At 51.6% G+C, this 22,998-nt stretch overlaps 2 protein-coding genes, 1 long non-coding RNA gene and 4 other non-coding genes across 18 annotated transcripts; 4 read left to right on the top strand and 3 right to left on the bottom strand.

Annotated features, from left to right (window-relative positions):
* The first annotated feature begins 461 nt into the window (after positions 1-461).
* On the top strand, positions 462-533 carry TRNAW-CCA (transfer RNA tryptophan (anticodon CCA)). Its single transcript has one exon. It is a non-coding gene; the product is annotated as a tRNA-Trp (tRNA).
* A 435-nt stretch (positions 534-968) lies between these two features.
* TRNAS-GCU (transfer RNA serine (anticodon GCU)) lies at positions 969-1,050 on the top strand. Its single transcript has one exon. It is a non-coding gene; the product is annotated as a tRNA-Ser (tRNA).
* Positions 1,051-1,262: 212 nt separating this feature from the next.
* On the top strand, positions 1,263-1,336 carry TRNAT-AGU (transfer RNA threonine (anticodon AGU)). The gene has a single exon. It is a non-coding gene; the product is annotated as a tRNA-Thr (tRNA).
* Positions 1,337-1,695: 359 nt separating this feature from the next.
* TRNAI-AAU (transfer RNA isoleucine (anticodon AAU)) lies at positions 1,696-1,769 on the top strand. The gene has a single exon. It is a non-coding gene; the product is annotated as a tRNA-Ile (tRNA).
* Positions 1,770-2,382: 613 nt separating this feature from the next.
* BORCS6 (BLOC-1 related complex subunit 6) lies at positions 2,383-4,393 on the bottom strand. Its single transcript, XM_055255988.2, has one exon. The coding sequence runs from the start codon at positions 4,176-4,178 to the stop codon at positions 3,105-3,107; it is 1,074 nt and encodes a 357-aa protein (XP_055111963.2). The 5' UTR covers positions 4,179-4,393; the 3' UTR covers positions 2,383-3,104.
* A 900-nt stretch (positions 4,394-5,293) lies between these two features.
* Positions 5,294-7,962, bottom strand: LOC134735267 (uncharacterized). The gene is made up of 2 exons (XR_010118261.1): positions 7,311-7,962; positions 5,294-6,477 (listed from the first exon to the last, which is right to left on the bottom strand). It is a non-coding gene; the product is annotated as an uncharacterized lncRNA (long non-coding RNA).
* A 6,219-nt stretch (positions 7,963-14,181) lies between these two features.
* AURKB (aurora kinase B) lies at positions 14,182-20,345 on the bottom strand. Of its 12 annotated transcripts, none has more exons than XM_055255990.2 (9): positions 20,269-20,345; positions 19,935-20,007; positions 17,189-17,291; positions 17,022-17,076; positions 16,627-16,818; positions 16,201-16,339; positions 15,942-16,090; positions 14,671-14,845; positions 14,182-14,492 (listed from the first exon to the last, which is right to left on the bottom strand). In XM_055255990.2, the coding sequence occupies exons 2-9, from the start codon at positions 19,980-19,982 to the stop codon at positions 14,319-14,321; spliced, it is 1,035 nt and encodes a 344-aa protein (XP_055111965.1). In that variant the 5' UTR covers positions 19,983-20,007; positions 20,269-20,345; the 3' UTR covers positions 14,182-14,318. The 12 variants fall into 12 exon arrangements, with proteins under 12 accessions (XP_055111965.1, XP_055111966.1, XP_055111964.1 ...); XM_055255991.2 differs by having other exon boundaries at positions 16,201-16,385; positions 16,769-16,818; XM_055255989.2 differs by having other exon boundaries at positions 16,627-16,821; positions 20,269-20,338.
* Between the last annotated feature and the right edge of the window lie 2,653 nt (positions 20,346-22,998).

Below are 22,998 nucleotides of genomic sequence, written 5' to 3'. Positions count from 1 at the left end.
CATTCGAAGGCTTCGCAGGCAATTGTAAAAGTGCAGCCGGGGAGGAGACCTGCTGCTGGGGGAGCAAATCTCTCATCCCTTCAGGTGCCCTAGGCTCTGGCACTGCTCTGTCACGTTCCGTCTGGTTCCCATCCTTCCATCCGTTTCTAGGCAGGTCCGTCCCCGCTGGGCTGTAAGCTTTGGGATCCCCTTGCGATCAGCTAGGGACCCTCTATCTGGGCGTTGGCAGGACACCGGGGGCCGGGAGGGACAGACCGCTGAGCCTGGATCCCATAGTCACTGCCCTGGGGTTTCACCCGCCCGGCTCGTCCTACAAGGCTGCTCCGCGAGCGCAGATACGACCCCGCAGCTGTTCAGAGGGGCAGAAATGCCCTAGGTGCCCATCCATGCCTCGATTCATGATCCTGGCCTTCTGGGCACACAGTGGTCATGGGGAAACCTGAGCTGCCGAGTGGCCGGCCGACCTCGTGGCGCAACGGTAGCGCGTCTGACTCCAGATCAGAAGGTTGCGTGTTCAAATCACGTCGGGGTCAGCGACTATTTTTCTTCTGTTTTTATTACCCCCCCTTATTTTAAACTACGGTCGAGCTTCAGCATTCAGGTCATTGAAGAAGCAATATCTCCTTGGGGCCTGAAGGAGAGGGGTTTCTGGAAGTTCCGAGGCCGCCCCGTCTGGACAGCCCAACCATCGCGCGGGGATTTTTTCGATGGATCGGGGTACCGTAATTCTGGGCGATAACGCGGGTCCTAAGACAGGAACAATTCTAGACCTCTCAGCAGAGGGAGGAGGGTCGGGCGATCACGCACGGAAGAAGTCGGTCTCTGATCTACGAGTTCTCTTTCCAGTGCCGAGCGGGTTCCTTCAAAATGTGCAGCCTTCACGACGGAGGCGAGCCCCACCTGCAGGAAGTTCAGGTCCCAGAGACGTGAGACGTGGAGGGCCGTCTGTACAAAGAGGCATACCTGTAGACGAGGTGGCCGAGTGGTTAAGGCGATGGACTGCTAATCCATTGTGCTCTGCACGCGTGGGTTCGAATCCCATCCTCGTCGACTAAGGAAGTCCGGTGCTCAGTTTTGTAGCATCGAAACTAGGATTTCTCTTGTTACCCCCAGTCACTCCATTGAGTTTTCGTGTCTTTCCCGGCTGCATCCATCCTGTCTGCATTTTCCAATGCAGCCGTCTTTTTGTGACATCTTTGTATTCGTGCTCTGCAATTGAGCTGACCTGGCCAAGGAAATAAGATCCTAGGCGGCTTTCCGGCGGCGCCGTGGCTTAGTTGGTTAAAGCGCCTGTCTAGTAAACAGGAGATCCTGGGTTCGAATCCCAGCGGTGCCTCGGTGTTTCCCCACGCTTTTGCCAACATTAAACATTGTGAGGACAGTTGCAGAAACTCATAACTTTCATCCTATATGGTTTACTCACATACCCAACTATCTTCTCTCGGTGCATCTGCCACGCGCTGTTGGGTTTTTTGCCCTTCGTGCACATGGTACTTGCGCCTCGACCTGCAGTTACACCAGTCGCATCACCTGTACTTGCTAGTACTGTCTGTTACTCGTCTAGGTGCTTAGTTAGTCAGTGTTTGTGTTCCGTTTTCATTTCTCATAAAGCAGTCCCACAACTGAAGGTTTTTCCCGAGAGGACTGAACAGTGTTGTAACTAAATAGATTTATTTCAATAATGCCTCAGCAGCTGGCCGGTTAGCTCAGTTGGTTAGAGCGTGGTGCTAATAACGCCAAGGTCGCGGGTTCGATCCCCGTACGGGCCAGGAGCAAAACTTTTCAAAAGCGCCACATTTCCAATCCCAAAACAGGAAGCGTATTGGAGCGCATTCTAAAGTGGGCGTGTCTTGAGAGGAAGGGATTGAGAGAAACCGGGGTTGTTTCGTGATCTTTGCTTCTACATCATTTGGCCATAATATATGGCTCCTGAACTAATACCGTGTGAACTGTAAACAAAAGGCTCTGGGACAAATTTGTCTCAAACCAGGTGACACTGATCTGCAGCGTGTGGGAAATGATCAGGAATGGATCTGACAAGTGTTCTCAGTCTTCCTCCAGAGGTAAGATGTCCGTCCAGTCCGCCCAGTCCCTGCCTATTCATGAGGATCTGAGAAGGCAATTTCTTCCCCTTCTCTTCTGGAGCATCTTTTTTACGTTTCTGTGGTTACTGGATCTCTGGGCCCGTGAATGATTATCTGTGTCCTCACATTTCCCCTCAGACCAGATGCTTAAGAGCAAGAACCATATCTTCCCCCATGGAGCCACCCCCACCCCACTCCCAGCACCAGCCCCAAGGGAGCTGCGTGAACAACACCGACCCTCATTCCCATTCCTTTGGCTTATTAATCACTGCAACCCCACACAGACTCAGCCTCAGCCTTCGCAGCAGCAGCACTTTAATTCCACAAAAACTCAGAAAGCCAAAACTGATTAGAACACTCCACAACAGGTGAGCTTCAAAACCAGCAACATTCTACCTGAACCCTGAGAGCAGTGAGACGCCTCCCACCTCACCCCCTCCGCCGTGCAACCCATTTCTCTTAGCTGCACCCCGGTTCTGGCTGGGGAAGTGGTATGGTAGAGGGCCAGAGGGCAGAAGCAGAAGGCTCTCCATCAGCAGGGGTGCATCTTTGCCTGCGGGGTGTTTGGCCAAGGACGGCACAAGCTCCCACAGCCCCTGGCACCTGAGATGTGGCCACTGGAGTCAGGATAGCCACAGTGGGGGCTGGGGCTTCCTCTGTCCCTTTCTCCTGATTACATGTGGGAGTCACGTCCTCACCTTCAAGCGGACCTAAAGCCCTGTATTCCCAGGGCTGGTGCTCTACCTAGGGAGGAGAGTTGGGAAGAACAGGGTAGCTACAGATGGCCAACTGAATACAAGCAGAGCAACATCCCTTCCCACCAGGAGAGCCGTTAGAACTTCCCCATATACACCAGCCTAAGGCCCAGCGAGTGGGCACGGGCCAGCTGAACGTATCTGGAAGAGCCTCCAACACACAGGCCTCCCCTCAGCGGCCACTTCCCACCAGGACTCCCTGAAGAGTCCTTAGGGTCCTGCTGGGCCCTGCCCTGGCCAGGCCCGGCCTCTCCTGTCCTCCTGGTCACTTGCACAGGGCCTCCAACACCTCCAGAGTACGTCGGATATCCCGGACTTGGCGCGCCAGCCCCTGAACCGGCTGCAGAGCCCGCTCCAGCTCCTCGCAGCGCGCCAGCAGGGTGTACATGCCCTTGATGCTCATGTCCACAGCTTCACCTAAGGAGTCCACAGCGTCGCGGTAGGTCTGGATGCAGCCCACGCTGAGGGCCGTCAGCTCCTGCACCGCGCCACCCAGACCGCGAAGCAGACGGTCCACCCGGCCTCCCAGCTCCCGACTCAACCGCTCCAGATCCCGCAGCACCTCGGGGTCGATAGGGGGAATGGCCGGTGTGGGTGTGGGTGCAGGCCCTGGGCAGGGCCGCGCAGGGGCAGAAGGCGGGGGTGGAGGGGCGCCGCTCAGACGGATCTTGAGTTGCAGGTTGTTGGCGACAAAGTGGGTGAGGTCGCCGTGGCGGCTCACTGTGCCTTCGAGCTCCAGGGGACTGGAGATGGTGGCGCGGCGTCCGCCGCCCGCGCCGGACTCGGCACTCCCTGAGGACCCGGCGCCACCGCACGCCTCGCTCAGCCCGTCCAGGCTGCGGCTGTCCTGAAGACGGCTGGAGAACGAGCGGCCGGCTCTGCCGCCCGCGGCCGCCTCCTCGTCGTTGTCTTCCTCCTCCTGCTGCTCAACATCCATCCCGCCGCCTGGTCCCCCTCGACGGCAGTCCCTCCCGGAGGCGGGCTTGCCCTCGGGCGGCACCGGGTCCTTGTGCCCGGAGGACAGGGGCGGTTCGTGCTCTACACCCAGCGCCCCCCTGCGGCTCCCGGCCCCAAACGGCGTCCCTTGAGGGCCGGGCTCGTTCTCCACAGCCTCCCGTTCTGGCCGGTGGACGACGCCGCAGCTTGACGTCTTCGGGGACGTCCTGGGGTGGCGGTTCGCGCCCCCAACGTTCTCGGCCTCTTCCTCCCCGGACACCCGGAGGCCTGAGGGCGGCTCAGAGGACGTTCGGCCCGGCCCGCCGCCAAAGATTGGGGCCTGATGTTCCGCTACAGCCAGAAGGTCCGTCTCGGGCCCGGGCCGCCCCCGAGACGACTCCATACTGCAGGTGGGGGCCGCAACCGAGGAATTGGTTCGCCCCGGCTCCGGAGGCGGTGGCTGCTCCTTTAAGGGGCGTTGGTAGAGGCGCGCCGATTGGCAGCGGCTGACAATGGTAAGGACAGGAAAAGCATTTTGATTGGTCGCGGCGACCAGGAAGTCCCGGAAGAAGAGCTGTTACTGCACAGCGGAACACACGTGAACGCCGGCAGGGTGGAGAGAAGGAGGTGACAGCTGCTCCCGTCGCCCCGCCCTTTCTGAAAGCTGATGGGGCAGATCTTAAAGACCAAGGTCCTCAAATTCCTGAGTCCCGAGGGGTGGGGCTCAGATTCTTTCTGCCTGTAATTGTACCTCCCCACAGTGATTGCTTAGCAAAAATACCAAGTGGGGAGCCCACTTGGGGTTCCTAGAGAGGTTCTTAGGATGAAAATGGCATATCCTGCTTGGACCATCAGGGTTGAACCTAGTTGACTAAAAAGAAGGAAACCAGAAGTCCAGCATGAGTATGAATGGTTTGCTCTATCTTTCTTGGTTAACAGACCTAACCATTGAACTGCTCAGAGCGACCCACTGTGGTCAAAGCAGCGGCCTCTGGGCTTTCCTATGAGTTTGTCACTCTTGTTCTGTGTCTCTTGCCCCTTTCACATTGAGGGGTCTCGCCCCTTGGAGGATGGCATGTGATTTTGCCACAGGTAAAATATTCAACAAATGAAATGATCACAAATTTTGATATGTGCTATACACGAAATAAAGTGTTATGATTGAGAATATAACTGAGCAGGCACTAGTTTGGTTAAGGAGTCAGGAAAAGACCTCTTTGGTGAGACTTTAAACTAAAAAGAACCAAAAAGACGCAGCCACCCTCCAGGCAGAGGGAAGAAAACTTGAGCTACCTCTCAGAGACAAAGAAGTCTCGACGTATTCAAGAAACTGAGGTGAGGGGGCAGGAGACATTGTGACTAAAACAAAATCAGCAAGGTGAGGGGAAGGATTTCGAGCCAAGGAGCTGAACAGGCAGCAGGGGCCACGTCATGCAGGGGGCCTTGTAGTTCCTGTTAGGGAATGGAGATTTCCTCTAAATGCAATGGTGCATTTAGTATTTTTACCGGAGACATCAGTATTTTTATTTATTTATTTATTTAGAGGCAGAGTCCCACTCTGTCACACAGGCTGGAGTGCAGTGGCGCGATCTCGGCTCACTGCAACCTCCACCTCCTGGGTTCACGTGATTCTCCTACCTCAGTCTCCCGGGTAGCTGGCATTACAAGCGCCCGCCACCACGCCCGGCTAATTTTGTATTTTTAGTAGAGATGGGGTATCACCATGTTGGCCAGGCTGGTCTTGAACTCCTGGCCTCAAGTGATCCACCCGCCTCGGCCTCCCAAAGTGCTAGCATGACAGGCGTGAGCCACCGTGCCCGGCCAGACATCAGTATTTAATAAAAACAGTTTGCTAACTCTCCTTAGCTGACAAAGGATGTGGTTGTTTTTTCCATTTGGATAGAGAGATGTCTTGAGGCAGTGTCATGCCAGCATTCAGAAGTGCAACTCCCCAGAACTTCCCAGCACCACTATCCCCAGGTGCCTGCCGGGGTCCTATCCAGCCAACCCTAATGATAGTAGCTCAATCTTTCACCACGCCTGAGGAGTCCACAATTGTCAGCTGTCTGTATCTTATAGTCACCTGCAGCTTGACAAAACCTGTCATTCCTTTGCTCTAAAAAAAAAACCTAAAAAGCTCACATATAATTGGGCTGGGTAGGTAGATATTCTGTAGAAGATGGGAGGACTTCCCTTGAGAATGGGAAGCTGAGCACAGGAAGAGAGTGATGTGATGGAATTCATGTTTAGGGATTACTGGCTGTTGTAGAAAATGTTTGCAAGGGAGATGGTAGACCAGTGAGGAAGCGGTTCCAAGTACCAGGTGATAGTAGCTCAGCCTAGCATGATGTGGATGGATGCATTCTAGATGTATCTGGAAGGTTTTAGCAGACAAATGGTTTACCCACCGTCTCTCTGTGTAGGGGAAGCTCCTCACTCCTCAACTCCCCATTCCCTGATGTGTTGGTGCAATGACAGCCAGGAACCGGCACGTGACCCAAAACTGGCCAATTAGAGTACTTCATCCTTCTGACTGCAGATTGGTTCAGGGAAGGGCACATGACCCAAGGTATGACCAGTAAAAATCCTCCACAGTGTTGTTTGTTTCTAGCTTTGTGGAGAATGTGAAACGCGTTTCTGTTCTCTTGAGAGCTCTAGCTGGGTATCAGCTTGTCCATCTTTCATGTCCAGGAGATCACTGTCTGTAGAAGGAAAGAATGAGGCTGATAAGGAAGAGAACCAGAGACAAAAGATGAAGAGGCATGAGTTCTGAGAGCGTTTGAATTCCTGTGCCAGCCTGAAGATAGCCCCACCTTTATCCTTCCTGTGATTTGTTTCCTTGCCCCACCCCTATCGCACCACACCTCCCCCGCAAAACCTTGTTTCTTCCTACGGTGACTTCTGTCTCAGTAAATGGCAACTCCATCTTCCCAGTGGCTAAGGCCAAAAACCCTGGAGTTGTACTTGACTCCTTTTTGTCATCATCCATGGCCAATCCTTTAGGAAATCTTGTTGGTTCTGCTCGAAAATACATCCAGAATCTGACCACTTCTCATCCTTACCATTGTTTCTGCCCTGGTCCAAACCACCATCATTTTTGGCCTGGATAAATGAAGTTGCTTCCCGAACGGTCTCACTTCTATCCTGACCTCTCTACAGTCTATTCTCAACAGAGAACCAGAATGATCCTTTAAAAATGTAAATTATCAGCCGGGCACGGTGGCTTACGCCTGTAATCTCAACACTTTGGGAGGCCGAGGTGGGTGGTTCACGAGGTCAGGAGATCGAGACCATCCTGGCCAACATGGTGAAACCTCGTCTCTACTAAAAATACAAAAACATTAGCCCAGTGTGGTGGCGCGCACCTGTAATCCCAGCTAATCTGGAGGCCGAGGCAGGAGAATCACTTGAACTCGGGAGGCGGAGGTTGCAGTGAGCCGAGATTATGCTACTGCACTCCAGCCTGGCAACAGAGCTAGACTCCGTCTCAAAAAAAAAAAAAAAAAAAAGATTAGCCAGACATGGTGTTGCATACTTGGAGTCCCAGCTACTGTGGAGGCTGAGGCGGGAGGATTGCTTGAACCCAGAAGGTTGAATCTGCAGTGAGCTATCATCGGACTATTGCACTCCAGTCTGGGCAACAGAGCGAGACCCTATTTCAAAAAAAGAATTAACTGATTAGGTTAAGAGTTATGCTCCTCCTGGAGCAAGAGACGGGTCAGTTCCTTCCAAATTCAAACAGTTGCGACATAATGGGAAGGCAGGAGGGGCTGTCAGGAGGCTACCACAGTGTCAACTACAGTAGGGTTCAGCAAAGTATGGCCCAAGGGCCAAATCCAGCTCAACCCCTGTTGTTATACAGCCATGAGCGAAGAATGGTTTTATGTTTGTATTTGTTTGTTTGAGACAGAGTTTCGCTCTTGTTGCCCAGGCTGGAATGCAGTGGCGCAATCTCAGCTGACTGCAACCTCTGCCTCCCGGGTTCAAACAATTCTCCTGCCTCAGCCTCCCAAGTAGCTGGAATTACAGGCATGTGCCACTACGCCTGGCTAATTTTGTATTTTTAGTAGAGATGGGGATTTCACCATATTGGTCAGGCTGATCTTGAACTGCTGAGATCAGGTGATCCATCCGCCTCAGACTCCCAAAGTGCTAGGATTAAAGGCGTGAGCTCGGGTGGATCACGAGGTCAGGAGATCGAGACCACGGTGAAACCCCGTCTCTACTAAAAATACAAAAAAATTAGCCGGGCGTGGTGGCGGGCGCCTGTAGTCCCAGCTACTCGGAGAGGCTGAGGCAGGAGAATGGCGTGAACCCGGGAGGCGGAGCTTGCAGTGAGCCGAGATTGCGCCACTGCACTCCAGCCTGGGTGACAGAGCAAGACTCCGTCTCAAAAAAAAAAAATAAATAAATAAAAAAATAAAAAAAAAATAAAGGCGTGAGCAACCCTGCCCGGCTGTTGAAAATAATCTAAAGAGGCCGGGCGCGGTGGCTCACGCTTGTAATCCCAGCACTTTGGGAGGCCGAGGCGGGCGGATCACGAGGTCAGGAGATCGAGACCACGGTGAAACCCCGTCTCTACCAAAAATACAAAAAATTAGCCGGGCGTGGTGGTGGGCGCCTGTGGTCCCAGCTACTCGGAGAGGCTGAGGCAGGAGAATGGCGTGAACCTGGGAGGCGGAGCTTGCAGTGAGCCGAGATCGCGCCACTGCACTCCAGCCTGGGTGACAGAGCAAGACTCCGTCTCAAAAAAAAGAAAAAAAAAAAAAAAAGAAAAAAAAAAAAAGAAAATAATCTAAAGAATATGAAAGTTGGCTGGGCACATTGGCTCAGGCCTATAATCCTAGCACTTTGGGAAACCGAGGCGGTCGGATCACTTGAGGCCAGGAGTTCAAGATCAGCCTGGCCAACATGGCAAAAACCCTGTCTCTACAAAAAGTACAAAAATTAGCCGGGAAGCCGGGCGTGGTGGCTCACACACGTAATCCCAGCACTTTGGGAAGACGAGGTGGGTGGATCACCTGAGGTTAAGAGTGCCAGACCAGCCTGACTAACCGTCTTTTAGCTAAGACGGGGTTTTAGCAGTGAAACCCCGTCTCTGCTAAAAATACAAAAATTAGACGGACATATTGGCGGGTGCCTGTAATCCCAGCTACTCGGGAGGTTGAGGCAGGAGAATCGCTTGAACCAGGGAGGTGGAGGTTGCAGTGAGCCGAGGTCGCCCCACTGCACTCCAGCCTGGGCGACAGAGCGACACTTCATCTAAAAAAAATAAAATTAGCCGGGCGTGGTGAAGTGTGCCCATAGTCCCAGCTATTCGGGAAGCTGAAGCACGAGAATTGCTTGAACCCAGAAGGCAGAGGTTGAAGTGAGCTGAGATCACACCACTGCACTCCAGCCTAGGTGACAGAATGAAACATTGTCTCCAAAAAAAAAAAAAATTCAGGGTCTATAAATTTTTATTGGAACACAGCCATGTTCATTCACTTATGTATTGTCTTTTTTCTGTGTTTTGTTGTTGTTGTTTTTGAGACGCAGTCTCGCTCTGTTGCCCGTGCTGGAGTGCGGTGGCACCATCTCAGCTCATTGCAACCTCCGCCTCCCGGGTTCAAGCGATTCTCTGCCATGGTCAAGCGATTAGAAATCTGTCCCTCTGACATAATGAGCAGGAGAAGGGAAGAACCCCAAAGCTGTCTAGTTCTCATCGAGTGAAGGACAGGCAGGCATACAACTATCCGTCTGAGATAATAAACGGCCATCACTGGCGCCGGGAATAAGAGGAGTCTTGCAACAGAGAAAACACTTGGAGTTAGCAAGCCATCACTCCTATAAGGTTTTAAGCATGTACAGTGAAAAAGGAAAATGGTTGAATTTGGTCAGTATCTAACCTTCCTGTGGGGGATCTGGACCAGAAAGGGAGGATTGCCCCTAATGAGCATGCGCTGGACTTCGGTAAACACACTGCGCATGCGGTCCCTCCCAAATGCCGGCAGGCCACTGCGCATGCAACAATTAAGCCATAGCCCGCTCAAGGGAAGAACATCAGGCGGAGACAGAGTACGGGAAAAGGTAGGGGGTATAAAAACTCTAAATAAAGAAAAGGAAGGGGCACTTGATTTGTGAAGTCGCTAGCCTGGTCCTCTTCTAAGTGTACTGTGTTTTGTAATAAACTCTCACTTTGCTTAAAATCAGTTCTCCCTTCTGCCTTAAACCTTGCCTTTGGCCGGGTGCGGTGGCTCACGGCTGTAATCCCAACACTTTGGGAGGTCGAGGAGGGGCGGATCACGAGGTCAGGAGTTCGAGACCAGCGTGGCCAATATGGTGAAACCCCCGTCTCTACTAAAAATACAAAAATTAGCCGGGCGTGGTGGCGCGTGCCTGTAATCCCAGCTACTCGGGAGGCTGAGGCAGGAGGATCGCTTGAACCCAGGAGGCGGAGGTTGCAGTGAGCCGAGATCGCGCCATTGCACTCCAGCCTGGGCAACAGAGCAAGACTCCGTCTTGAGAAAAAGCAAAAACCTTGCCTTTATCTCGTTTGAATTCTTGCCCTCGAGAAGACAGAGGAGCGAGGTTGCTGCAGAGTTGCAACTCTGAAATTTCCCGGACAGCTGCAGACTTACCGCAGGTAACAGTAGAAGTAGGAGTCAGCGTTAAGGCTGTGGAAAAATGAGTGTCCTTCATTATTGCCGGTGGGAGTGTAAACTGTCCACCACTTAGAAGGGCATTTTTGGTGATATCTATAGACCGTTTACCTGCGTGTACCCAGCATTACCATGTCTTTCTCTAGATGCTGGTATTCACCATTGCCATGTCTTTCTTCAGATGTCCCCTAGAGGACAACTAGAGACCATCACAAAGGTGCACAGGAGGCACTCAAGACACTGGCCACAGTGCAAAGCATTGGAAATAATCTGCATGTGCATCCAGTAGAAGGGCTTTAAAAAAAACCCTAGGGATATCCATATTAAAAATTATAGGCTGAAAGGCCGGGCGCGATGGCTCACGCCTGTAATCCCAGCACTTTGGGAGGCCGAGGCAGGCGGATCACGAGGTCAGGAGATCGAGACCATCCCGGCTAACACGGTGAAACCCCGTCTCTACTAAAAAATACAAAAAAAAAAATTAGCTGGGCGTGGTGGTGGACGCCTGTAGTCCCAGCTACTCAGGAGGCTGAGGCAGGAGAATGGCGTGAACCCAGGAGGCAGAGCTTGCAGTAAGCCGAGATCATGCCACTACACTCCAGCCTGGGAGACAGAGAGAAGACTCTGTCTCAAAAAAAAAAAAAAAAAAAAAAAAAAAATTATAGGCTGGGTGAAGTGGCTCATGCCTGTAATCCCAGCACTTTGGGAGACCCAGACGGGCGGATCACTGGAGGTCAGGAGTTTGAGACCAGCCTGGCCAACATGGTGAAAACCTGTCTCTACTAAAAATACAAAAATTATCTGGGCATGGTGGCACATGCCTGTAATCCCAGCGACTCAGGAGGCTGAGGCAGGAGAATTGCTTGAACCTGGGAGGTGGAGGTTGCAGTGAGCTGAGATTGTGCCATTGCACTCCAGCGTGACAAAACAAAACTCCGTCTCAAAAAATAAAAAATAAATAAGCACTCTGCCCATTTCTTTCTCCCTAGAGATAGCCAGTTCCAAGTCTTTTCACTGTTTTATTTTGGTTTGCTTTGGGTATTTACCATACTTTTTTTTTTCTTGAGGCGGAGTATCACTCTGTCGCCAGGCTGGAGTGCAGTGGCGTGATCTTGGCTCACTGCAACCTCTGCCTCCCAGGTTCAAGAGATTCTCCTGCCTCAGCCTCCCTAGTAGGAGGGACTACAGGCACACACCACCATGCCCAGCTAATTTTTGTATTTTTAGTAGAAGCGGGGTTTGACCATGTTGGCCAGGATGGTCTCGATCTCTTGACCTCGTGATCCGCCCGCCTTGACCTCCCAAAGCGCTGGGATTACAGGTGTGGCCTACCGAGCCTGGCCTACCGTACATTTTTTTTTTAAGTTGTTAAACAACAGTCATGTATATTTTATTTTATTTTTTTTAATTTTTATGTTCTCAGGGTGTACAAGTACAGATTTCTTTTTTTTTTTTTCAAATGGAGTCTTGCTCTTGTTGCCCAGGCTGGAGTGCAATGGCGTGATCTCAGCTCATTGCAACCTCTGCCTTCCGGATTTAAGCAATTCTGCTGCCTCAGACTCCCAAGTAGCTGGGATTACAGGCGTGCACCACAACGCCCGGCTAATTTTGTATTTTTTTAGTAGAGACAGGGTTTCACCATGTTGGTCAGGCTGGTCTCGAACTCCTGACCTCAGGTGATCCACCTGCCTTGGCTTCCCAAAGTGTTGGGATTACAGGCATGAGCCACTGCGCCCAGCCCCTACCATACATTTTTAAATCACATGCTTCCGTTGCTGCTTCTTAAGTTTTCAGTTTTAGGCATGACCTGTTTTTTTCCTGCTATAAAATTCAAGGAATTCACTCTTCCACCCCACTGCCACCATAATTTTGGTTAGATTTATTCATCTGACAGTAGTTACTGAGTGTCCTCTACATTCCAGGCACTGTTCTAGAGGCTTGGTGTAAAGCAATGAATTAAAAAAAAAAAATCAATCAATCCGGCCAGGCGCAGTGGCTCACGCCTGTAATCCCAGCACTTTGGGAGGCCGAGATGGGCAGATTGCTTGAGGTCGGGAGTTCGAGACCAGCCTGGCCAACATGGTGAAACCCCGACCCGGTCTCCACTAAAAATACAAAAATTAGCCGGGAGTGGTGGCACATGTCTGTAATCCCAAGTACTTGGGAGGCTGAAGCAGGAGAATCACTTGAGCCTGGGAGGCGGAGGCTGCAGTGAGCTGAGATCACACCACTGCACTCCGGCCTGGGCGACAGAGCGAGACTCTGTCTCAAAAACAAAAACAAAAAAAACCACAAAAACTTGGCCAGGTGTGGCACACCTGTAATCCCAGCACTTTGGGAGGCCGAGGAGGGTGGATCACCTGAGGTGAGGAGTTCGAGAGCAGCCTGGCCAACATGGTGAAACCCCATCTCTACTAAAACTACAAAAAAATTAGCCGGGCTTGGTGGCGTGCGCCTGTAATCCCAGCTACTTGGCAGGCTGAGGCAGGAGAATAGCTTGAACCCGAGAGGTTGGAGGTTGCGGTGAGCCGAGATCGGGCCACTGCACTCCAGCCTGCACGACAGGGTGAGACTCCGTCCTGCTGTGTAGCCAGGCTGGAGTGCATTGGTGCGATTTGGGCTTGCTGCAACCTCCACCTCCAGGGTTCAACCGATTCTCCTGCCTCAGCTTCCTGAGTAGCTGGGATTACAGGTGCGCACTACCACGCTCAGCTAATTTTTGTATTTTTAGTAGAGATGGGGTTTCACCATGTTGTCCAGGATGGTCTCGATCTCTTGACCTCGTGATCCGCCCGCCTCAGCCTCTGAAAGTGCTGGGATTACAGGCATGAGTCACTGCGCCCAGACTTAACTGTTTTTTGTTTTTTTTTTTTTTTTGAGACGGAGTCTCGCTCTGTCGCCCAGGCTGGAGTGCGGTGGCGCGATCTCGGCTCACTGCAAGCTCCGCCTCCCGGGTTCACGCCATTCTCCTGCCTCAGCCTCCTGAGTAGCTGGGACTACAGGCGCCCGCCAACACGCCCGGCTAATTTTTTGTATTTTTAGTAGAGACGAGGGTTTCACCGTGTTAGCCAGGACGGTCTCGATCTCCTGACCTCGTGATCCGCCCGCCTCGGCCTCCCAAAGTGCTGGGATTACAGGCTTGAGCCACCGCGCCCGGCCTGTTTTTGTTTTTTTTAAAGACTCTGAGTAAACTGTGAGTAGAATAGGCCCTGTTTAACCTGATAAAGGGTATCTATCAAAAACCTACAGCAAGCATCATGCATAACAGTGAAACCTCGTGTCAGGAACAAGACAGAATCACTGCTGCTTCTATTGGCTTCTGTACTAGATCCTGACCAGAGCAGTGAAATAATCAAAGACAGCTTCTAGGGTAGAGAGTCGTTCAGTTTCTCCTATGTTGGCAAAGGGGCAGAGAATGAAACAGAAAAGGAAAAACTAGAAGTTGGACAACCAAGAGAGAGGTGAAAGAAGGTGGCCAGAGATGGCTGGTGTTCCAATGTAGCAATGGGGAGCCAGGGCCCCCAGTGCCCCCGGGCTCTGGGAGTCAGAGCAACGGAAAGAATAGACAGTGAGGGTAGAGGTGGAAGTGGGGGTAGGGGTGGGGGTGTCTGGGAGCTGACCAGGTGGGTGTCAGAGCTGAGAGGGTAGGGTGTTACCAGGGATAGCAAAGTAATGCTCATCTGGGCTCCTCAGGGTGAGCCAGCTCTCCTTCTAGGGAACAGCTTCCTCCACAGCAAAGCCTCCACCTAGAAACATCTCCACTCATCAGTACAAAAAGCTTCAGCCTTTATTAAACAAAGGAGGAGGTAGAAGACAGATAAGGGAACAGTTCAGGATCCCTTCTTTCCCCTATACATACACAGACATACAAACACACACACCCGAGTGAATGACAGGGACCATCAGGCGACAGATTGAAGGGCAGAGGGAGGCAGCACCCTCCGAGAGTTGGCCCGGACCCAAGGGTGGGCTGAGACCTGGGCCAGGGGCAGCCGTTCCGAGGGGTTATGCCTGAGCAGTTTGGAGATGAGGTCCTGGGCTCCCGTGGGCACAGAAGCGGGGAACTTTAGGTCCACCTGCAGGTGTGAAGAGTTGGAAGGGCTGCATTAGTTTCATTAGTTTCACCCTGGCTACATCTTCCTTGACTACGCATTGTTTGGAGTTACTTAGGGCCATGCAAATACACTCTGCCCACCCCCAGCCCCCCAGCTCCTGGCCTCAGCAGCTGGCACAAAGCCCAGGCTGCCCTCCCACCTTGACGATGCGCCGATAAGTCTCGTTGTGTGATGCACTTTCAAAGGGTGGGTTCCCCACCAGCAGCTCATAGCAAAGCACTCCAATGCACCACAGATCCACCTTCTCGTTGTGCATGCGCCCCTCAATCATCTCTGGGGGCAGGTAGTCCAGGGTGCCACACATTGTCTTCCTCCTGGGAGGGATAAGGGGCGTGGGCAGGGGTCCCAGTGACATAGGAACTCTCCTTTCCCTGCTGCCTGATGGCAGGGAGCCAAAAGACCATGGGATGTACCAGGGGAGAGGTCCAGCCAGGCAGGGCCACTGGAGTGGGGGTGGGGTTGGGGTGATGATATATCCCAAAGCTCCAGAAGTGAGCCTGCACACAGCCCAGCAACTCCACACTGAAGGATATATCTTAATAAGATACTCCGATATGAGGGCAGTGTTCATTTGGAGTTCACTGGGGACATCTCTAATGCCCATCAGGCATGTTCTGCTTAAATAAATCAGCTACTGTGTGATACTATGAAACCATTAAAAAATGTTGTGGGAGGAAAAAAAGCCACTGCTCCGGACTTTTTTGAGACAGAGTCCAGGCTGGAGTGCAGTGGGGCGATCTTGGCTCACTGCAACCTCTGCCTCCCGGGTTCAAGTGATTCTCATGTCTCAGCCTCCCGAACAGCTGGGATTACAAGTGTGCACCAACATGTCTGCTTAATAAATTCTGTGTTTTTAGTAAAGATGGGGTTTCGTCATGTTAGCCAGGCTGGTCCACTGGTCTTGAACTCCTGGCCTCAAGTGATCCACCTGCCTTGGCCTCCCAAAGTTCTGGGACTGGTAGGCGTGAGCCACCGTGCCTGGCCAAAGTTTTACCATTGGCCTGTACAGGGATCAAACCCGCGACCTTGGGATTATTAGCACCACACTCTAACCATTTTTTTTTTTTTGAGATGGAGTCTCACTCTGCCACCCAGGCTGGAGTGCAATGGTGCAATCTCGGCTCACTGCAACCTCTGCCTTCCAGGTTCAAACAATTCTCCTGCCTCAGCCTCCCCAATAGCTGGGATTACTGGCGTCCGCCACCACGCCCGGCTAATTTTTGTATATTTAGTAAAGACAAGGTTTCATCATGTTGGCAAAGCTAGTCTAGAACTCCTGACCTCAGGTGATCCGCCCTCCTCAGCCTCCCAAAGTGCTGGGATTACAGGTGTGAGCCACCGCGCACGGCCCCTGGAGAGGTTTTAATGGCCCAGCCTCACACCCACGGCTGGCCTCCCAGGCCACCATACCTCAGGGAGGGCGCATGCACAGACCAGCCGAAGTCAGCAATCTTCAGCTCTCCCTTGAGCCCTAAGAGCAGATTTTCTGGCTTTATGTCTCTGTGAATCACCTTCTTCCCATGGCAGTACATTAGAGCATCTGCCAACTCCTCCATGATCTGGGAGGGGCAACGACAGGCAATCAGACAAGGATGGACCTCCAGCTACAAGCAGCACACCCTCAGCCTCGAGCCCCCTACTGGCGCCCCAGGTGCCCACCCGCCCGGACCGTGGCTGTTCGCTGCTCGTCAAATGTGCGGCTCTTCTGCAGCTCCTTGTAGAGCTCCCCGCGGGGGGCATACTCTAGAATCAAGTAGATCCTCCTCCGGTCATAAAAATAGTTGTAGAGACGCAGGATGTTGGGATGGCTGGGGGAAGAGACAGAGGAGGCCTCAGGCCAAAGCCATGAAAGAGCTGGAAAAGATGATAGGAGCAAACTGGGGTCAGACGTGGCCCAGGCCGGGGACACCAGGGCTGGGAGTGGTAAGGGGAAACTGGAGGCAGATTTCTGGATTCAAGGCTCGCCAGGACTAAGACCTAAATGGGGCTCACTAGCCATAGCTACAGAGAAAGCAATCTGGATGAAGTGGGGCTGAATGAGGAGCTGGGGGTGAGGGAGCAGAGGGGCTTCGGCTCAGGGGGCATCAACCCATACTGCAGGTGGGCCTGGATTTCAATCTCTCTGCGCAGCTGATGCTCCACGCCCTCCTTCTCTATCTGGGACTTGAAGAGGACCTTGAGCGCCACGATGAAATGGCTTTTCTTCTCCCGAGCCAAGTACACGTTTCCAAACTTGCCTTTGCCCAGAGGACGCCCAATCTCAAAGTCATCAATTGTGAAGTGCCGCCTGCTTAGAAAGTGGAGGAAGGCAACTCAGAACCGGTTTTGGTTATTAAGAGGTTGTCTTTCTCTCTGCTTCCTCATCCCATCCTGTCCTCTGCCCCACTTCTCTTCATCCCTGCTCCTCCTGCGCTTAGGTTTTATCTCCCCGACTTCCTGCCTGTTCACTGTCCCCTCACCCCCATCCACTCCAAGACTTGGGGCACTTACGTTAACATGTTGGGTGTCCCACTGCTATTCTCCACCACCTTCTGGCCAGGGGCAGCTAAGGAGAGAACAGGTAAGTTGAATGCCAACAGAGATGACCTTCTCATCCCTAAACCCTCCCATAGACGGTCATCTCCCCAGCTCAGTCCTCTTCCCCTTGCCCCAGTTACCTGTGGGCTGGACATTGGAGCGGCTCATAAGGACAAGTGCAGATGGGGTGACAGGCTCTTTCCGGAGGACTCGCTGGGGCAGGGTGCTCAGGCCAGATGGAGCCTGAGAAGGAGCAGGGGGTAGCTCTGAAGGTGCCTTTGTCTGATGACCGGGGTGGAATGTGCTGCAAGCAGTATTTCAGCCCCTTGCTAAAGAGCCACCCACCCGCCTACCCGCAATTCAAAGAGGAACCCTGATGTGACAGTTTTGCTTCCCAGCCTCTGCTCATAGTCCCATATTAAAATGGGTTATTAATAAACAACCTAGGGCCGGGCACAGTGGCTCACGCGGTCAGGAGTTCAAGACCAGCCTGGCCAACATGGTGAAACTTCATGTCTACTAAAAATATAAAAAATTAGCTGGGTGCGGCCAGGCTTGGTGGCTCATGCTTGTAATCCCAGCACTTTGGAAGGCGGAGGCAGGTGGATCACGAGGTCAGGAGTTTGAGACCAGCCTGGCCAACACAGTGAAACCCCATCTCTACTAAAAATACAAAAATTAACTGGCCGTGGTGGTGCACGCCTGTAATCCCAGCTACTCAAGAGGCTGAGGCAGGATTGCTTGAACCTGGGAGGCAGAGGTTGCAGTGAGCCGAGATCATGCCATTGCACTCCAGCCTGGGCAACAGAGCTAGACTCCATCTCAAAAAAAAAAAAAAAAAAAAAAAAATTAGCCGGGTGCAGGGGCAGGCACCTGTAATCCCAGCTACTCGGGAGGCTGAGGCAGGAGAATCGCTTGAACCTGGGTGGCAGAGGTTGCAGTGAGCTGAGATTGTGCCATTGCACTTCAGCCTGGGCGACACAGTGAGACTCCATCTTAAAAAAAAAATAAATAAATAAATAAAAAATAAATAACCTAAGTAGGCCTACTCACACCAACAGCTAACATTTCACCTCTTCGGCCCTGGCCCACACTTTTCAGGCATGAAGCTGTTCAACCTGTATAAGTCCTGTCCATAACAACACAGTCATTCATCTAGCCCCTCACTTACACCACAGTAGAGAGCTGGGTCAATGAACACCCACAATTCAAGGGGTTTAGCACAGAGGTATTCTCAAAGTCTCCTAAAAAGCTTAGTTTATTAAGGCTTAGATAAGATGCTTGAGGCCTTGAATGTTATAGCAATAACCAAGATTTTCACTTTGCAGGAACAGGCTTTAAGGACACTAAGAGCTACCCTGATGGCCCTGGACCACTTCTCACTTTCTTTTTTTTTTTTTTTTTTTTTTTTTTTGAGACGGAGTCTCGCTTTGTCGCCCAGGCTGGAGTGCAGTGGCGCAATCTCGGCTCACTGCAAGCTCCCCCTCCCGGGTTCACGCCATTCTCCTGCCTCAGCCTCTCCGAGTAGCTGGGACTACAGGCGCCCGCCACCACGCCCGGCTAATTTTTTCTATTTTTTAGTAGAGACGGGGTTTCACCATGGTCTCGATCTCCTGACCTCATGATCCGCCCGCCTCGGCCTCCCAAAGTGCTGGGATTACAAGCGTGAGCCACCGCGCCCGGCCACTTCTCACTTTCAACTTCTTTTTTTTTTTTTTTTTTGAGATGGAGTCTCGCTCTATTACCCAGGCTGGAGTGCAATGGCGCCATCTCGGCTCACTGCAACCTCCACCTCCCAGGTTCAGGCAATTCTCCTGCCTCAGCCTCCTGAGTAGGTGGGATGATGGGCGCATGCCTCCATGCCTGGCTAATTTTTGTATTTTTAGTAGAGACGGGGTTTCACCATGTTGGCCAGGCTGGTCTCGAACTCCTGACCTCAGGTGATCCACCTGCCTCAGCCTCCCAGTGCTGGGATTACAGGCGTGAGCCACCATACCTGACCTCACTTTCAACTTCTCAAAATAATAGATGCACTTTCTTTTAGGAGTGACCAAGATAAAAGTGACAATGGTTTCTCATTCAGACTCCATTCCTGACAGCCTCACTCAGTGCTCCATGAGGGAGGGAGCTGATGCACAAGGGAACAGACAGACTCTCCAGGAAGCCTGAGCTCCACAAGCAGGGAGGAAAGCCTGTGCAGGGCCCCTTCCTTCTTCTGCAGCCAAGAGAAGAAAGCCCCTAGGCCCCTAAAAACCTGTTCCCAAATAATGATATTGGTACAGATCTACAAATAAGCAAGTTGAATAAAATACAGTCCAGAAATAGACCCACGTATATGTGGTAATTTATATATATATAATAAAGGTGGCATTTCAAATCAGAGAGGAGGCCTTTCAATGAAATCTGTCTGGACCACTGGGAAATAAGTCAATTTAGATCCATTTAGATCCTTACCTCAATTTAGTCATTAATTCCAAATTGTAATTTAGACTTGCCCTGGGCCTTTTAAACTGTAACTTTATATCCTTTTAGAGTCTATTTCTATTTGCTGTCTAGTTTTTTTTTTTAGGATATGGGTTGGGAATCATGGCCTGAAGGCCAGGCTCTGCCTGCTCAGTCCCAGATACCATTTGTATGTGACGAGCCCTGCAGAGGTCCTCACCGGCTGGGAGTCACTGGCTGGTCAGATTCACGTTGGCAGCACCTGACAGGATGTGGCTACAAATGACCAGACCGGGTTCTGGTCATCAAACTTGGGGCCCGTACTTTGGAACATAACGGGGAAGAAAGTGCTTAAAGGATTGCTCATTGCAGGATCTCAAGTTTCCCAGCAAGAACTCGCCATGCGGGGTCATGGGGGCGCGGGGACCGAGGGAAGGGCCTTACCGTCTGCCGGCCATAGGGCCAGGGGTAGGCGTTCTCCTTCTGGGCCATCCTTAGAGGGAAAGGGGGAGGAGAGCTGGGCGGAGAAGGGAAACAGCCGTGAGAAGCAGAGAAAAGGAGAGAGAGAGGGAGGGGTTGGACCGATCGAGCCGGAAGCGCTAGCCCGAGCTGGTAAAAGGGAGCAGGTCAGCACACTAGCCCCAATCCGGGCGCTGGTCTCACCGCCCCCACCCTTCTATCGTCCCTACCTCCTTGCAGGCCAGCCCAACGGACCCTCTGATCTGCCTGATCATCTGCCCACTCCCGGCGCAAGGCCTGCGACAGGAGGCCAGCTCACCTGGGGTCCAAGGCACTGCTACTCTCCCGGCCGCCCGCAAACAACTGAATCTGCCACGCCGCGCCCTGGCCAAGGACTTTTCAAATCTCCCGCCCCGGCCCCATTGGGTGAGCTCGTCGCCCATGCCTAGTTCCCATTGGCTCGATGTCCTGTGACGTAGTCATGGGAACCCAATGGAAGAGGCGGAATGAGAAGGGCGCACGCCTGGCTTCCAGGTTAGGAAATTTCCCCAAATTCCCCCAGTGAATTATCTTGCTTTTTCTTTTCTTTTCTTTTCTTTTCTTTTTTCCTTCTTTGAGACAGAGTCTCTCTCTGTCGCCGAGGCTGGAGTATAGTGGTGCTATCTCGGCTTGCTGCAACCTCTGCCTCCTAGGTTCAAGCGATTCTCTTGCCTCAGCCACCCGAGTAGCTGGGATTACAGGCGCCCGCCACCATGCCTGGCTAATTTTTGTATTTTTAGTAGAGACGGGTTTTCGCTGTGTTGGCCAATCTGGTCTCGAACTCCTGTCCTCAGGTGATCCACCCGCCTCGGCTTCCCAAAATACTGGGATTACAGGCGTGAGCCACCGTGCTCGGCCTTCTTCTTTTTTATAAAAAAATTAAATCTTTAATATAACTGGAGTTTATCCTTATGCATGTATGAGCTGGGGTCTAACTTCTCTGCCCGATGGAGCGCCAGTTATGTCAACACCATTTGTTAAACAAACTGCCCCAACAGAATTTAAATGCTGCCCTTGATATATAATGTTAGCATATTTACTTGTGTCTGTTTCTAGACTTTGTATTCTGTTGTTTGCTCATTTGCCTGTGTGTTTATTCTTGTGTCATTACTATGTCATTCTTAAAAGTTCTGACATTCCTGGGAGGAGTTTTCCACCAGTAGACCTTTCGTTGCAAGATCTCTGTTAGCTGCCATGTTGTTTGGGCCCACTTTCATTTTTCCTCCTTCCTGCCACACTCCCTTCTTTTCTGCTCTTCCTAACCCTCAGATTTCATTACTGGGTTAAATAAATACGTTTTTGGGCCTTCTATGAAATAACCAGTGGATATTTATTAAGTATGTACTGTCCAGCACTCTTCTTCTTTCTTCTAACACTCTGTTTTTCCTTTAGAGGACCACCTGTCTCTCCAGTCTATGCAGTCGGTTTCTGTAGTAGTTTCTGTTGCTGACAACTCCAAATCCCTAGGTTGATGAAGACCTATTTGAATCTCACTTTTTTTTTTTTTTTTTTTTGAGATGAAGTTTCACTGTGTTGCCCAGGCTGGAGTGCAATGGCACAATCTCAACTCACCGCAACCTCCTCCTCCCAGGTTCAAGCGATTCTCCTGTCTCAGCCTCCTGAGTAGCTGGGATTACAGGTGCATGTGACCATGCCTGGCTAATTTTTGTATTTTTAGTAGAGACACGGTTTCATCAGATTGCTCAGGCTGGTCTCGAACTCCTGACCTCAGGTGATCCGCCCGCCATGGCCTCCCAAAGTGCTTGGATTACAGGCGTGAGCCACTGCGCCCAGCTTTATTCCCACTTCTGAAAGCACTTAGAGTTTTGAGGATTTGAGAAGAAAACGGACTCCATTCCAGGTCCAGAAATGAGCCCCAATTGACTTATACTAATCAATACCTTTTATTCCAGATTATAGTTATTGGATCAGGGATAAGCGTGTGATTTAAGTGGGCCAGCTAGTGGGAATCAGTTTTCTTGCTCAGAATGCTGGGCAGCTCAAGGAAACACTTAACGTTTACTGGTTTATCATAAAGTGTATTACAAAGGATATAGATGAAAAGATGTATAGGGCAAGGTATGGAGGAAGAGATTTCTGGAAGTGAGCAGGGAAGCATGCAGCCCTCGTTGCTGCTTCTAGTGCTACTAAAGGAAGCAGCTTGACATTGAAGCCTAACATTGCAGAAGGCAGAAGAGAGGCCTGGAAAGAACTCCAGGACTTGATGACATTGTTGAGCCTCTACATGCCTACGTTAGCACTTTTCTTACATAAACAATAGAGAAGATTATTATTCAGCTCATATCCTTCCTGAATGCATTCTAAATGCTATTTGCGGTTTAAGCATATTGTGTAGAAAAAACAAACCATGGCTAGGCTTGGCGGCTCACGCCTGTAATCCCAGCACTTTGGGAGGCCAAGGCGGCTGTACCACTTGAGCCCAGGAGTTTAAGATCAGCCTGGGCAACATGTGAAACCCCATCTCTACAAAAAATACAAAAAAAATTAGCCAGGTATGGTAGTGTGTGCCTCTAGTCCAAGCTACTTGGTAGGCTGAGGCAGGAGGATCAGCAGAGCCTGGAGGTCAAGGCTGTGGTGAGCGATGATTGCGCCACTGCACTCCAGCCCCGACATTAGAGTGACACCCTGTCTCAATAAAAACAAAAAACAGGCGGGGCACAGTGGCTCACGCCTGTAATCCTAGCACTTCGGGAGCCCCAGGAGAACGGATTGCCTGAGCTCAGGAGTTCAAGACCACCCTGGGCAACATGGTGAAACCCCGTCACTACTAAAGTACAAAAAATTAGCCAGCTCTGGCCAGGTGCGGTGGCTCATGCTTGTAATCCCAGCACTTTGGCAGGCTGAAGTGGGTGGATCATGAGGTCAGGAGTTCGAGACCAGCCTGGCCAACACAGTGAAACCCGTCTCTACTAAAAGTACAAAAATTAGCTGGATGTGGTGGCAGGCGCCTGTAATCCCAACTACTTGGGAGGCTGAGGCAGGAGAATTG

The sequence above is a fragment of the Symphalangus syndactylus genome, chromosome 20, assembly GCF_028878055.3.
Source record: "Symphalangus syndactylus isolate Jambi chromosome 20, NHGRI_mSymSyn1-v2.1_pri, whole genome shotgun sequence".
Lineage (NCBI taxonomy): Eukaryota > Metazoa > Chordata > Mammalia > Primates > Hylobatidae > Symphalangus > Symphalangus syndactylus.
Note: the sequence above shows the minus strand (reverse complement) of the source record. Positions and strands in the feature narration are given on the sequence as shown.